This window comes from Capsella rubella, unplaced genomic scaffold (assembly GCF_000375325.1).
Source record: "Capsella rubella cultivar Monte Gargano unplaced genomic scaffold, Caprub1_0 scaffold_4, whole genome shotgun sequence".
Taxonomy (NCBI): Eukaryota; Viridiplantae; Streptophyta; class Magnoliopsida; order Brassicales; family Brassicaceae; genus Capsella; species Capsella rubella.
This window is the reverse complement of record NW_006238920.1, coordinates 11686131-11701982: the sequence shown is the minus strand read 5'-3', so window position 1 is coordinate 11701982 and position 15852 is coordinate 11686131. Positions and strand designations below refer to the sequence as shown.

The window sequence follows — 15852 nt, the reverse complement described above, 5'->3', positions numbered from 1 at the left end:
TAGGATACTTTCTATCTTTAGTGGCTCCTAGCATCATACTCTTTAAATCCTCCCAATAATGTTGACCTTATGGTTTATGTTTTTGCTAATACATCTTCAAATCATTACTTTTTTTTCTTGTTCTGTTTCTAATGTATCTACTCAGTAGAGATTTCTAATTATGTACCTTCCGTGAATCAACTTTTTGAGAAGTTGTTGGTATTGATTACACTCACCATGATACGATCCCATATCAACATGGACGATATAAATCTGTGTACGTATAAATACATTCAGTAAAATATTAGATTTAGTAGAAAAATCATATGAACAATTTTAAGTACCTTCAGTAGCGTACTGTCGGGAGATGGCCCCAATGTTCTACCCGCACATACGACGGAAACTGAAACTGCGAACAGAATCAACAAGATTTGGGAAACCATTTCCATTAAAATAGCTAATTATAAGAAATATATTGAGAGATTAAACAGACATCAAGATTGGATGGAATGAACTATATTGTCGATATAGTCAAACATAAATAGTGGTGAACAATGAAAACGTTAGGCCAAAAAGTGCGAAGCTATAATTAATAAGTTCTATAACATCTTTTGAGCGTTTATCGTGTATTTATTAGACTCCCTTCTGTGAGCGTTGTTTTTCACTTTTTAACATCCCGATTTTATTTAAAGTAGTACAAAAAAACTACCTAATTGACTAATTCATTATTAATAATTTAATAAGATGCAAAAGTTATAAAAAAAACTATTTCTAAATAAGTGTTGTATAAATAGTTGTATTGGATTTTATGTGCGGTCTAGCACACAATATATAATTTCACCTCAAATAAAAATACACTAAAAATACGATTTAATATAGAACCTAATATATATGGTTTTGTAAGACATATTTATTAATTTTTAAAAATCATGACTTATTATTGTACTCGAATAGTCTTTTTATTTAGCTAGATATATAAATTCATATTGTGTATAAAAAGAGCAGAGTGGCAGATTTGGTTCTTGGGAATTCAAGCGCAAGCTTTGGGTCCTTTAACAGAGTATATGACAATGGGGCTCCTGACTTTGCGAGAACCATCGATCTCCGTCCACGTGAGCCACGTGTTCCTTGTCATAAACGCCTTCCCCGACATCCAATTCGGCTTTGACGTTCCGGTGACAGTCACCGTGAAAGTCTTGGTCTCTCCGACCTCACTAAATTTTAACTCTGGAGGATCCACAATGATATTGTCAAAGTCTTTCTCATCTCGGTTCTTGATTTCTGCGCGGTAAGTGGAATCTCCGTCGTAAACGTTAGTGACCGTTCTACGGAAGATTTCTTTGAATGGGGAGTCGAGGGGGACTTGAGCCGTCATCGTTGGATAGTTGAGGTCGGCTTTGGGGTCTTTCTCTGTTTTGGAACAATCGATCTCGTCGCTTCCAGCGTGTGATCTTAACTTCTCGGTGTCGTAACCTTTTTTGCACATGTAATCTATGTAGTCTTGGTAATGTGTTTCGTAGACCAATCCCGGGTCTAGGACTTTTGTAGCGTTTAAGTGACCTGACCCGTATGCAAACTCATTTCCCTCATCCGTCATTTCCGTGGCTGCAATTAGACAATGAATGTTCAAATACATATTACTAGACTGTCGGTTGATAAATAAATAGATAGATGCTGCTATCATTAGTGTTGGAACTTACAAGTGGTCATGAGGGCAGATTTAATAGCGGATGGAGACAAAGAATGGTTGATCGACATGAGGTACAAGGCAAGTCCAGTGGCGTGAGGGCAAGCCATGGAAGTTCCTGACATCATGTTGAATCTGAGATGGCGGTAATCGTTGGTGGGGCGGTCTGACGAAAGTTTCACATTCTCGGGCCAACCCGCTATGATGTCTAACCCCGGAGCAGCTATGTCAGGCTGAAAACAAAACTCCACATGAGAATTATATACCATATTCTAGCTAGAGTGATACATCAAGTTGACCCAAGATTAGATAACCTTGAGAATATTAGTTAGGAAATTGTCAGAATGAGGACCCTTTGATGAAAACTTAGCAACAGTTGGAACCCATCCGTCTTCTCGTGGACATTCCATCGTCTTGTGGATTTTGGCACTACGTTTGCTGTAATACGAATCAACACAATTAAACCATAACGATTAATTAGTCTTAATAATTAATTGCTCATATATATATATATATGACCACTAAATTAATTAATGAAATGTCGTTACCTTTGACGTTTTGTATAGTACTCCCGTAGTTTACGTTTCTTTTCTTTGTCCAAAAATATAGAAGCGATGGGAAACTGTAACTTTCTCGTCTCATTCAAGTCGTAAGGACCATTACCCATTACGATTGCGCCTTTCGCTCTCTCTTTAATCGCTTTGTCCAAGAGCTCAATATTTGAGTATGGCAAGAAAACATCCCTTTCTTCGTCGTTCTCATGATTAGACGAGATTTGGTAACCTTTGCTCCTAAAATTGAGAAGCAAATGTTTTCATTTATCAAACCGCATGATTTTGACGATACTAATTCACCATGCGGATTGAAACTGATGTTCTTATAAATAATAGAAATTTTTCTAACCAGAGGTCCAAATTTGTGAAAATATTATTTTTAAAGTTTATGAAATTTTAGTATTGATATCGGATCTTGTCATCGTGGGTCTGGATGACTTACTCAGCGGTGAGAGCACGTTTTCTTGTTGATTCAGTGTGTGATTTTTCTTGCAAAAGTGGGTAGAAAGAATCTTGTGTCTCAAAGGTGTTGATCGTGTCGTATACCTGGTTTCATAACAAAAGAGATGTTAAACGAAGATGGAAATTATTGGGAGACTGTTACAAAGTCAATAACCCTAACGGGAATATAAAACTTGTGAGTCAAGAAACCAGTCTGTTTTCACTTACGGTAATTGGCTCATCTTCTCCTTCCAGATCCAACTTAGTCTTGAAAAATCTATCTTTCAAGCTCGCTGCAACCGTCATGACCCAAGGTGCACCATTGGCGACAGCATAATACTTCCCACTGTTCCCTGCCGCGGCTGAAGTCAAAATTCCATTATTAAGTGCTCTCAAGAACGCCCACGAGATATGATCTTCTTGCAGCGGATTAGAGTTTAACCCCTGAGAATACGAGATGATGCTGACCTTGTCCTTGATCGCATCATCTATTGCCTTGACAACACCATGTTCTGGACAAACTGAATCCTCTGTACCATCTTCTCTTATCACTTTCCAACATGTTTTGTAAACAGAGATCTTTGCGTTGGGAACACCCCCTCTCATTGTGCCTTCCGCTAGCCCAAAGTAGCTCGCCTTGTCTATTTTCCTGCCGGCAACAATGGAGGCTACGTGTGTACCGTGTCCCGTCACGTCTATCACCGATTTCTCTTCAACCCACTTGTACTTTTCTTTCTTCGGGTAGTATGATCTTGCCCCAACGATCTTGCTGCGATTGTTGAATTCAGTAGCAATATTCATAACCATGTCATCTTGAGTTATAAGGAAAATTATTATTATTATTGGTTTTATTTTATCAAAACTAAAGGTTTATATATATATATATATATAGAGATCAAACTAATCCCACACAAGATGTGTGAGGACGTAGTACTAAACCAATATGATTGATACCAAAAGAAAAATATAATGAAAAAGGAGAACGGTGAATCAGTGTATAGTACTTGTTGCAAGTTATATTTTCGCATTTGTTTTCCCAACCCGGAGGAGGGGGGCTGTCGCTACTGAAGAACTCAGAGTAAGGCCAAATGCCGGAGTCGATGACAGCCACCACCAAATCACTCTCATTCTCGGGATTTCGCTCAGCTTTTAATGTTAGATTCATGAAGTCCCATGATCGTGTCGTCTGAAGCTTTAGATTTCTGCTAAGTGACACTTCCAATACTTCTCTTCTCCCTTCATCAAACATCAATATAATGCTTGTGTTATTGCCATGTCCATACTACATATGCATTGAACAAAATCAATCTAGCACTAGGCTTTAATTATACATTATGTCCTTTTCGGTGCTATAATATAGTAATGATCAATTGTGTATATAAAAAAAAGGAAACCAAAAACCTAAAGCCTTTTGATTTTTAATGAAATATTTACATTTTTAGAAGAAGAAAAAACGGAAAACAAAAGTACTAAACAACAGTGGTCTTACTCTTCAGCTTTTGACGTTCTTTTGGTGTGAGTGCTGCCGCGAAACCGGTGAAACTCTCCTCATAGCTGTATATAAATGCATCCGCTACATTGCTGCACTTGTCAACATAAATTCATTGGCTTGTTGGGAATTCTGAACCTAGGTATCTCATCAAAACCGGTAGGACTTATAAAGAATAAAGCAAAATTAAAAACCTATCGTCGTCAAGAACTTCGCTGAGTAGTTCCTGGTGACCGGGACTTGATCCGTATCGATGCCCTCCAACTTTCATCTGCACCAGGTATGTCTGTGTCATTCAAATACAAAGCAACACGTTACATGTTAAAATCTAAACATTATTGGTTATATTTATCCAAAAAAGTACACTATTTGTTATGCAATCTTTTACCACAAATAGAAACAGAATTATTGGATATAAGAAACTATAGTAATATGTGTATACCATCACATGTTATCCACATTTGAATATACTGTCTTTGATTAGTGTTAATTAAACGAGACTTGCTAATCTTTAATAAACAAATAATTTCACAACAGAGGGTTTGGATTAATGTGTATAGAGAATAAGTAAGTTTCATTTTTTTGTTCTCACCTTTCGCGAGTCGTTTGCTTCCGCAGAAGAAGCAAAGAAGAAGAGTAGCAGTTGAAGAAGGAAGGTACGAAAAGCTATTGCCATCCCTCACTCACTCTCTAGAACAATCTTTTTTATTCTTTTTTTTTTTAAGGTTTTTTTTTTTGTCAACTTTTTTCTTTAAGGTTATATGTCTCTAATATATTCTTAAGTTTTGTTGCAGTGCATGTTAATGCTTGATGCCTCTATTTATACAGAAATTTCATGAAGGAGATTGAGAGCGTAAAGGACTGAAGAAGAAGAAATTTGGAGGAGAAGATTGAAATCCAAACATTTCATCGTGCAAAAGCTTATCAATCAATTTAAAAGAACCTTATTCTCCTATTTTGAAGTTGCATGCAATTTTTTGGTGATTCTTGAGAAAGTCCATGACAAATCAAGATTCGAGTGACAAATCAAGAAAACGTGGGGTTTGACGCACATGTGTATAATTAATAGCTTGGTTCGATGAAACTTGTACGAGTACAATTTGGTCAGACTGTAACATTTGTACAATGATGTATCAATTGTTTGTTTGTAAAGTTACTATCTTTTCCAAATAAACCCATACATTAAGGAAAAAATTTCAAATATATAATATGTAAACTTACATGCCAAAGGCAATGGTTAATAACTGCCCTTCACGTCTAAGCTTGTATTTTCAATTTGCAAATATTTTAGGAAAATTAAGAATAGTTATATTGCAGTAAGATTATTTTTTTTGTTCCTCATATGTAAAATGTAACTTAGAAATTACGTTAAAAAAATCGAAGGCCTTAATAATATATTATGTATATAATAGTACAATGGGAAGTCTAGGAAAGTAGAACATGGTCACAATACTATGTAAGAAATGTTTGAGGATACTATGATCAAAGGATACATTGTCCAACATCTAGTGAGGAAATGGACTAAGAATATGAACATATTCAAAGATATGATAATGACATAATATGTGTTCTAAGGAATTGGATACATGTGGTTTTGGTTCCCGTTTGCAACAGGAGAAAAAGTTACTTTTACGAGCCTATCGCTTCGGTGTTTACTTCTCATCCACAACCAAAGAACATCATACAATTTCATCCCCTCTAATTATTATATTCTATGCTATTTCTAGAGTCCACCAAAAGGATTATATATCACTCCACACATCATACCAAACGGTGGCCTTTTCTTGATTGATTTCAATAGCCCACATTCTTCCTTTTACTTGACATGAACATGTGAGAAACTTGTACATTGTGTAATTTTAGATGCTCATTCGATTTTTATGATGATTAATTGAAGATGTCCATATGCTGCTTAAGAGACGATGCTAATCTTACTTAACTTTTGATTTTTCAATCAATCATTTCATTTGGTGTCCTAAAATCGAAGAAACGATCATATGCATGTACACACCAACTATGTGCTTTTCAACAGGCGGATGAAAATCATGTTATAAAGGCCAATTAAAGAAGAAGAAAAAAAATATGCAGAAAGTGAATTTGGGGAAGAAAGATTAGAAGACTAAGGTCTTGCTCCTTTCCAAGAGTTCTCACAACCAGCATCAGTACACACTTTAAAGCCAAATCTTCAATGCTCTGAAACGATTTCTTTCTCAAGCATAGCCAACTCCATCTGCGAAAGAAGGAAAGCCAAAATGACCCATGAATAAGTTTAGCCAGAAAAGAATCAATAGAAATTGTGTTAAACAAGAATCCTTCTATTTGCTTGTTTCTTTCTTGTTTTTGCAAAGGACAGTCTATTGACTAACCTCAGTGAAAGGATCATATCTTTGTGGACATCATGAATTTGGTCTTCTTCTCAGCGGGCTTCAAAATCTGGAATGAGCACATAAGGTTCTCGTCCACGCTCATCATCGCACCAGCATTATCAAATTCGCCACAGTAGTTAGGAGCTGAAAACACCGTCACGAGTTGTCTATCAGCAAAGAACTCATAGCCATCCTCCACGACCTGTCATCAGACATTCAACTTCTTTGTTAACATCACAAAAGCAGTAGAATAAAAGAGTGACATGATTGAAATATCTACCTGATGGGCACGGCACACAAGGTCTAGATCATGTTTTGTAAGAAACTCAGAGACTATATCAGGACCAAAGGTGTAGGAAACCCCTCTATCATTCATTCCCCATCCTTTAACATCTTTCCCAGGATCAGACCAAAGCAAATCACAGAGCAGCCCGTTGTCTGGAATCATAGTTGGACGAGGCAAGTTTCTAATCTCATCCAAATGGTTGAGCTCCGGCGAAAGTCCACCGTGCATACACAATATTTTGTCATCTATAAGCGCCGCAACAGGAAGGCAATTAAAGCAATCTGCGAAAACCTTCCATACCCTCACATTGAACCTCCTTTTACATTCATCATAAAATCCATATATCCGATTGATAGAAGCACATTCGTGGTTTCCCCTTAGTAGAAAAAAGTTCCCAGGGTATTTGATCTTGTAAGCTAGTAAGAGACATATTGTTTCAAGACTCTGTTTGCCTCGGTCCACATAGTCCCCCAAAAATAGATAATTGGCACTAGGAGGGAAACCACCGTACTCGAATAGCCTCAGCAAGTCACTGTATTGCCCATGTATGTCACCTGGTTTAAGCATTCACACCACAAATCATAAGGGAAAACATAAAACGGAATTGAAGTTTCCAAACAGTTCCTAAACTCATAATCAGAATAATGTTTTCAACAGTTCCAATGAAAATAGCATTACAAAAACAAAAAGATATATCATATATACTTGTTTTCTGAAATCTCCATGTTCTCTCATCTATTCAAATCGACCAAACTTATATTTTCTAACCAGAGGAGAACAATCTTCAACGAAACTAATTTTCATATTCAAATGTGAACCATTTGGTTCTTTAACAACTTTTCTTCATGTATCTCGAATCCAACAACCATAACATAAACTTCGTTGGAGCATCATAAACCAGCAACAAGATAAACTATGCCTATCCACTCAACCACTATCCAGTAAAAGCCAAAACATGTCTCAGTTCTCACTCAGATTCTAGTCGCTTCAGAACACCAATCAAAAAGTTTCACAATGGTCAAACAACATTATCCCAAAACCCCACTAAGTTCATACTCGCGAAGACATCAACCCAAGAGAAAAACAAAATCAAACAAACAGTGGGAACCCTAAAATTTCAATTCATTCGACCTTAACAATCAAATTTAGAAGATAAAAACATACCACATATTTTGATGGGAGCCTCAAGCTCAAGCAAATTGGGTTGCTGCATAAAAATATCTCTAGCTGTAGTACAGAGCTGTTTGATCTCAGCTTCCGAGAGCTGGACTTGCTTTCCCGGTCTAGCTAACCGAACCTCAGTGAGTCGCTTGATTATATCATCAAGAACCGCCGTGTCAATCGCCGTTTGCTGCCCCTGCGTCGTCGTCGTCGTCGCCATTAACAGAACCAAAAAACCCTAATTTTTTCCACCCCAGAAAAACGAAAAATAAAGCAAACGCAAAACAATCAGTGAAAAAGGAAAAAAAAAAATAAAGAAGAAATTACGCGCAAACACTTTTTTTTTTAGTTCGAATTGATTTATGATAAAATTTTACATTTTTGTCAAAGAAATTTAAAAAGGTGACGGAGATGGAGAAGAAAATTAACTAAAATAAACAAAAACCTTTAATTGGGGGATATGATAAGCTAAGAAGTAAGAACACTGGGCAATGACAAGCGACAACGTCGTTTCCAAAAGTCGCCAAAATTGGCTACATCTAAATAGTTAATGGGCCGTTTAGTAGACTTAAGATATATGAAATATTAATGGGCTAATGGGAATGGAATGAACCGTACATTGAGGCCTAAAAGAGCCCATCGACGAACAGTTTTTTTTTTTTTTTTTTTTTTTTTCTCTCTTTCTGATCGTAAAGTTCTTTTTCTTTGGGGTGAATATAAATCGTGAAAACTGAAAAGGTTTTGATTTGTTCTCTTTCCAACTCAACTCCACGTTTCTTCTCCTCTCGAAGGCTTTTTCTTCACCCAACAAAAAAAATCTTTACAGATACAAAGTGAACGATTTATAATAAACTTGGATAACGATGTCTCATGCATGAGATAAAGAAAAGTAAAATTCTTGGGTTTTTAGGTGATTAAAGACAAATGCCTTGGATCTTGGCTTTTCTTTCTTTTGCATCGGCTATCTCAATCTCAGCCAATAGACTCACGTTCTCGTCCATATATATACCCTTTCTGTTACATTGCATGCAATAATTGTATCATCATATTCATATTAAAACAACTTGATTTTATGAATAGAAAAGTTTCGATAAGATTTATTGTTCAGAAATAATCGTTATATTAACATTGAACAGGATATAAATTCATGTTGAACTAGAATAATTAAACACATATAATTTGTTTTAAAAAAAAATTGGGTGAAAGTTAACTACATATCATGGGGTATATTATACTTAAGCTAAAATATACAACTTGATAAGAAAATAAAAGAAAAGTATTTTCTGTAAATGAGAATTCCCAAAAATAAGCAGCCTTAATAAAAATAAGTTATGGATCGTCCAATACAGAGATCGACTTTAGCAAGTTGATAAAGAAAAAATGGTCAGATCTCAAGGTGGAAACTGTTGCTGAAAAAAATATAAAGCTAGATTTGATCTGATGCTGTCTTTAACCCACCACAATATTAATTTGCTTCATAAAAAAATATGAGAATAGGTTAGGCTTTTTTGTTCTGTAAAAAAAATGGGTGTCTGATTCCACTTTGAAGCCTCTTTCACCTTTGCTGCGTCATCGCCGGTCACGACCTTCCTATAGATTGATGCCTCTCTGATTATAATAATAATGTATAGATAAAGGTTTGGTCCGTCGTTTGCATGTCATAATAAAGTTTAATTTGCCCATATTAAAGTTGTCTGCGCTAACGTTGCAAAAGCGCATCTTAACAATATATATGACCTTTGCATAGCGTGAACATTGTGTATTAATTAATTGTTTAAGCCCAAAAAATAAATAATCAAAAGAAGAATTTATGTTAACATGTTTAATGTCTAAACATTCTCATCTTTTGCTAAACCATAAAACAACAAAAACAAATCAAACCAAACCAAAGCTAAACGGGAATAGTTAAAGCCGATGGGAAGAGCTGTCTCCATCTAAACCCGAAAAGAAGAATTATTTAAACTTTTCGTATACACACACAAATGTCACTTTTGTTTTTGGTATTTTGATAATTTTAAATGATACAAAAGAAAAGGTTACAAGTTTTCAACTATCCTCCTCCTCGCAACACCGTTGTTTGAGGGATTCTCCGCCTCAGCAAAACCCAAAAGACATAGAAAAAAAAAAAAAAGATATTCTCTAAGAGAGAAAACATCTCTCTTTCTCTCTGTTCCTTTCCTTTCAGAAGCTAAGCATCTCTTCCCTTTTCTTTTTTTTTCTTCTTTTACAATTTTTTTTAGCCCGATCTCTTCTGCAAAGATTCTCTCTTTCTTTTCTTCTCTTTTTCATATATGTTTTTATTCTCTCTAATAACAATTTAATGACTTATAACTTCTTCTTCTTCTTCCTCTTCCTCTTCTTCCCTCTTCCTTCTTCTTCCTCCTCTTCTTTGCTTTGCTTCTCTCTCCGGCCGTCGTTTTCGCTTCACTCACACGTTTTCAAGGATATATAACACACGTGTGGGCCATTCTTTCATCCTCATGGATTCTTCTTCCTCTTCCTCTTCTGCTTCTTCATCTCCTTCTTCTTCTTCCTACGGTGTTTCTCGTGTCAGCCATATCTCTAACCCTTGCATCTTTGGTTCGTTTTCTTCTCCTTCTTCTTCTTCCTATGTTTTCACAAGAGTAACCCTAACGATTTTTTGATAATATTAATTAGGGGAAGTTGGGTCGTCATCTTCGTCAACATATAGAGATAAGAAATGGAAGTTGATGAAATGGGTGAGTAAACTTTTCAAGAGTGGCTCTAATGGTGCAGCTCGCACTAATCATCATCCCCCTCAGTTTCAAGAGGATGAGAATATGGTCTTTCCTCTACCTCCTTCTTCTTTGGTAATTATTGTATACTCATTTTATTTGATGCATCTTTTCTTTCATTTTTTTTTTCCTATTTTAATCTACACGTATACTATATGCATTATGCATGTGATGTGATTATATATTATTCATATTAAAAGCATTATACCAAAAGACAAGTGAATATTTACTACTGTTTTCTTTTTAAAACTTTTGTTCTTTGAAATATCACGGGTCTTGTACATACTGTAAGATTGTCACGTCTATGAATGAGTCTTGTTCGCTTTTAATTGAGAGGATGTGACAATGTGGCCATGATCACTGTTAGGGATAATAAAAATAGGTAGAAATCAGTTTTTTTCGGATTAGTTGTCATGAATTATGAGGATTAAATAATTATGCTTGAGTTTGATTGTTAATAAATATCAATTTCTAAAAATATTTATATTCAACTATTAGGGTACGTTAAATCTTATATAGTTAACAACAAAACAATTTAAAATTTTTAGAAAGTGAATTTGAGCTACCTAGCTCATTGGGTTAGGAAGAGAATTTAAATTCATGAATTAAATTGATGAACACAAAACATTCGGTACAAGGTGTCAAGGTGCATGATAGAGTTGGATTGGATTGAGGTGGCCTATTCCGATACCTTTTTTTGTTGTCAACCTAATTTGATACCCTTAAGCACTACCAGTGATATTTAGTTGTGATATCATATATAAAACTTTAGTTGAAGGGTGAAATTTATATATAACATGGTGGTGGAAAAATTAAATTATTATATTATCAGAAATATGCTAGTAATTTATTCGTCAGCTTTTTTTATAAACTTTTTTTTTTTTGGATGGTCATGTCAATGAATAACGAATCACAGGATGATCGGTCGAGGGGTGCACGGGACAAAGAAGAACTCGACCGTGCAATTTCACTTTCTCTGGCTGACGACAGGAAGCGCCCACATGGTATCTTTATCTACGTTCATGAACTCAAATTAGCTTAGTCCATTAATTACTATTACATTAAAAGTGGATTGATGTTTGTCATTATGAAATCAAATATGCAGGGTATGGTTGGTCTATGGATAACAATCGAGATTTTCCAAGGCCTTTTCAAGGTGGCTTGAATCCATCATCTTTCATCCCACCTTATGAGCCTTCCTATCAATGCAGACGAAGACAAAGGTACAACAAAAATACATTCTCCTATATATTATTGTAATCGAAAGAATATAATATTCAAATAGAGAATAAAATCAAAATGAGTTGTCTATAGATATAGCGACATTAGTGTAACCATAAAAACACCACGTCAAGAGTTATCCTAATAAACCTCGGTTCTAACTTTTAGTCGTGGCATTGAAAATTATGAAAATAAACTAGAAGAATTTTACTTGATTTGATAGTAAAATATTTTACAGTATATAAATTTTATTATTGCAGCTTGTATATATTTCCAATAGCACATTTGGTAACGTTGATCTTTGTGTGATTTTTAGCCGAATATGTGGAGGTTGCAATCGAGATATTGGATTGGGGAACTATCTAGGATGCATGGGCACATTCTTTCATCCTGAATGCTTCCGTTGCCATTCTTGTGGTCACGCTATTACTGAGCATGAGGTATTTATATATATATACACACTTATGTTATAGTACTCTTAATGTGTCCCTTTGAAGTGACTAACAGATTAAGATTCTGTGTGTTTTGCCTTCTCTCTTGATTCAAGTTCTCTCTGTCAGGAACCAAACCCTATCATAAGCTTTGCTTCAAAGAACTTACTCATCCCAAATGTGAAGTTTGTCACCATTTTGTAAGCAACTATACAATCACCTTGTTAGATTCGTAAACGTCATATATACGTATTTGTTCCCTTTTTCATAATCTTCTTCTCAGATCCCAACTAATGATGCTGGTTTGATCGAGTATCGGTGCCATCCATTTTGGAACCAAAAGTATTGCCCGTCTCACGAATACGATAAAACCGCTCGTTGTTGTAGCTGCGAACGCTTGGAGGTAATATTATCACATACAAATAATCTAATCATTATATATCTAATTTTCTTGACAAATCATATTTTCTTTCTATGTTGTGATGATGAAGTCATGGGATGTGAGATATTACACGTTAGACGATGGGAGAAGTTTGTGTTTAGAATGTATGGAAACCGCGATAACCGATACTGGAGAGTGTCAACCACTTTACCACGCGATTAGAGACTATTACGAAGGAATGTACATGAAGCTTGATCAACAGATTCCTATGCTTCTTGTTCAAAGAGAAGCTCTCAATGATGCTATTGTAGGAGAGAAAAACGTAAGCCCTATTTGACTTATACAATAACAGTTTGTGTGATATTAATCCTCAAAGGTACAACTGGATTTAATCCTAGATATGTATGTATCACAGGGATACCATCACATGCCCGAGACAAGAGGTTTATGCTTGTCAGAAGAACAAACAGTTACAAGTGTAAGTCTTTTCAAACTCTCCACGGAAACTTATTTTCTGATTCTAAACACTATTTTTATTTTGCTCTGTTTTTATCTTTTTGGTTCTCCATAGGTTCTTAGAAGACCGAGACTTGGTGCTCACCGTCTTGTTGGTATGAGAACTCAGCCTCAAAAGCTTATACGTAAATGTGAAGTCACCGCGATTCTAGTTCTTTACGGTCTCCCACGGTACTATATATACTACTTGCTCAATTTCTCAAATTAGCTTTTTGGCAGTGTAAATGACTACTTACCTAATGGATTTTGTGGATGAAGGTTACTAACCGGAGCAATTCTCGCCCATGAGCTCATGCATGGATGGCTAAGGCTCAAAGGTACATATTATACATCTTTTGGATTTTAGATTTTTTAATTTTAAAAAATTGAAATATAATCTTGTAAGTATCATATCATATCATACTATGTTGTTATATGCCACCATCAGTTTTGATGTATAAGTTTGTAAAACCATTTAAGTTAATTTAATTTCTTGTTGCCATTAGGGTATAGGAACCTTAACCCTGAGGTAGAGGAAGGAATCTGTCAAGTTCTCTCTTACATGTGGCTTGAGTCTGAAGTTCTCTCAGATCCTTCATCAAGAAACTTGCCTTCAACATCATCGGCAGCCACGTCTTCATCATCATCGTCTTCTAACAAGAAAGGAGGGAAATCAAACGTGGAGAAGAAACTTGGAGAGTTCTTTAAACATCAGATAGCTCATGACGCATCTCCAGCTTATGGAGGGGGTTTCAGAGCAGCAAATGCAGCGGTTTGTAAGTACGGTCTGCGTCCAACACTGGATCATATCCGCTACACTGGAACTTTCCCTTTGTGATCTTATCAATGACGACTTTCATATTTAATGTTCTGGTGTTATCTTGCTATATGGTCTTGATTTGGATTGGATGGATCACACAGGGTTTGCTTTAACTTTGAATAGAATCTCAAGACAGACTTTATCTCCCCTTGGATTTTGAATGGGGAGATTTGTTGTTTGGAGATTTTATAAGAAGTTAAGAACAATGATTGAATACTAATAAAAATTATAAAAATGAATCCCTTATTTTCCAAAGTAACACCAAGAAAATGACTACTTAACACTTGAGTTCTAAAGAGCAGCTAATTCTTGAAACACATTTTAATGAAACTCAAGAAACAAGAATAGCAAAGCTTTAGACATAGGTATCGATCAAAGACTTTCTCATTTCACTAACAAGGAGCTTGGGTTGAGATTGGATTGGTTTGAAGATGCTGTTGACAACAGATAGCTCTATTGCAGTTGTGTCTGAGCCACAGAAAGCGGTCCAGTCGTTCACAGTCAAACCCGCGGATATCACTTGACTGCCATGGTTCACGGTTCCTGCAACCAAAGGGACCTGAAGAAGATTTGCTAGTTCGACCATCTCTTCTACTTTGGTATTTGGATGAACCTATATATTGAGAAAATATTAATATGTTAGTCAGATAATTTCTGGTGAGACAAAATGCCACAAAACAAAGGGATAGCAAAAGAGTATTCATGTTGTAGTCTACTTACCATTCCACCATTATTGGATAAAACACAGTAACTTCCCACAAGTTCATTATTCGAAATGGTTTGCCTGAAAACTTCAACACCAAGAACATCGCTTATAATCTCTTCGGTATCTTTTTCGAGCTTTGGATGTGCAAGCGCGAAATAGTCATTGCAAGCTATGGCGTTTCCAAGTGCACATAAAGGTTCCTCAATTCTTTGGACTACAACTCGATCAGGCAAACTATCTCTCAAATGTTGAAGCTCTGTTCACATTACAAAATAATTTCCTAATAATTAAGAAAACCATTACAAAACTCCAAAACTAGATTAACTTGTAATGGTGGGAACTAATCAAAATCACCTTGGTCGGTAATGGTGTGAGGCAGAAGAAGACCGTTTTTGTTTCCAACACATAGACTACCAATAGTCCCAGATCCTCCTATGGTAGTAGTAACAATGGGTATAACACCTTTTAACTTCGACTCAAAACCACTACATAAACAGGTAAACACTTACAAGTCATATAAAAACTAAACTTGAACGTGAAAACTTAAGAAGACAATGTCAAGAGTGTGTAGATATATATATACGTGAAGAAGTTTGCGGAGGTAGATGTTCCAGAAACGAGGCAATAAGCATTAGTGAGTTTGGAAAATACACCAATTTCGCAATTGTTGTTATCATATCGAATACCTAACAAAGACAAAAACAAAAAATCCTGTAAGCCACTTAAGAAGAAAGCATCGTGTAAAAGTTTTAGGGAAACTCACGAGTCGCCATGACAGGGATCCAACAACACCTGGGGGATTAAGGCACACCAAAACCTAATTTGAGATTATGAATTTCAATACAGATTAAAGGCAGAAAAACAGAGCAAGAGGCCTCGGAGCTTAGGGTTACTGGATTTATATAGACATGGTCACATGGATAATTTATTGTCTAAAGATTGAGGTTTAGGGTTTACCTTCTGGACTAATCGGACGATTTGAAGAACCGTTTTTTTCTCTTTGGAAACCCTATTTTATTATCAGGAAACTTGGATGAAACGTATGCTAATTTATTCTTTTCTTTTTTTTTTTAATTAG

The 15852-nt window shown here is 35.7% G+C and overlaps 5 protein-coding genes across 6 annotated transcripts in view; 1 reads left to right on the top strand and 4 right to left on the bottom strand.

The window, feature by feature from the left end:
• LOC17889173 overlaps positions 1 to 422 on the bottom strand; it is a 1107-nt gene extending 685 nt beyond the window's left edge. Inside the window, exons 1-2 of the mRNA XM_006296513.2 lie at positions 324 to 422; positions 167 to 252 (exon numbers count right to left, since the gene is read on the bottom strand). Coding sequence (XP_006296575.2) covers positions 167 to 252; positions 324 to 422 — 185 coding nt within the window. The remainder of the gene's footprint in view (positions 1 to 166; positions 253 to 323) is intronic.
• A 445-nt stretch (positions 423 to 867) lies between these two features.
• LOC17888631 (subtilisin-like protease SBT4.1) lies at positions 868 to 4878 on the bottom strand. Its single transcript, XM_006293664.2, has 10 exons — positions 4743 to 4878; positions 4345 to 4436; positions 4151 to 4242; positions 3666 to 3897; positions 2890 to 3430; positions 2663 to 2766; positions 2215 to 2457; positions 1981 to 2104; positions 1680 to 1899; positions 868 to 1584 (listed from the first exon to the last, which is right to left on the bottom strand). The coding sequence occupies exons 1-10, from the start codon at positions 4824 to 4826 to the stop codon at positions 1010 to 1012; spliced, it is 2307 nt and encodes a 768-aa protein (XP_006293726.1). The 5' UTR covers positions 4827 to 4878; the 3' UTR covers positions 868 to 1009.
• A 1203-nt stretch (positions 4879 to 6081) lies between these two features.
• On the bottom strand, positions 6082 to 8247 carry LOC17887933 (serine/threonine-protein phosphatase PP1 isozyme 4). The gene is made up of 4 exons (XM_006294548.2): positions 7967 to 8247; positions 6797 to 7356; positions 6517 to 6718; positions 6082 to 6380 (listed from the first exon to the last, which is right to left on the bottom strand). The coding sequence occupies exons 1-3, from the start codon at positions 8181 to 8183 to the stop codon at positions 6530 to 6532; spliced, it is 966 nt and encodes a 321-aa protein (XP_006294610.1). The 5' UTR covers positions 8184 to 8247; the 3' UTR covers positions 6082 to 6380; positions 6517 to 6529.
• A 1642-nt stretch (positions 8248 to 9889) lies between these two features.
• Positions 9890 to 14323, top strand: LOC17890246 (protein DA1-related 2). Of its 2 annotated transcripts, none has more exons than XM_023785185.1 (12): positions 9890 to 10543; positions 10622 to 10767; positions 11636 to 11723; positions 11825 to 11942; positions 12257 to 12380; positions 12488 to 12571; positions 12655 to 12774; positions 12863 to 13075; positions 13169 to 13231; positions 13325 to 13440; positions 13528 to 13586; positions 13755 to 14323. In XM_023785185.1, exons 1-12 carry the CDS (start codon positions 10444 to 10446, stop codon positions 14084 to 14086), a joined length of 1563 nt encoding a protein of 520 aa, XP_023640953.1. In that variant the 5' UTR covers positions 9890 to 10443; the 3' UTR covers positions 14087 to 14323. The 2 variants fall into 2 exon arrangements, with proteins under 2 accessions (XP_023640953.1, XP_006293994.1); XM_006293932.2 differs by having other exon boundaries at positions 9891 to 10543; positions 10622 to 10794.
• LOC17887580 (eukaryotic translation initiation factor 6-1) lies at positions 14320 to 15583 on the bottom strand. Its single transcript, XM_006295994.2, has 5 exons — positions 15538 to 15583; positions 15358 to 15460; positions 15129 to 15259; positions 14789 to 15030; positions 14320 to 14681 (listed from the first exon to the last, which is right to left on the bottom strand). The coding sequence occupies exons 1-5, from the start codon at positions 15545 to 15547 to the stop codon at positions 14424 to 14426; spliced, it is 744 nt and encodes a 247-aa protein (XP_006296056.1). The 5' UTR covers positions 15548 to 15583; the 3' UTR covers positions 14320 to 14423.
• Positions 15584 to 15852: the final 269 nt, after the last annotated feature.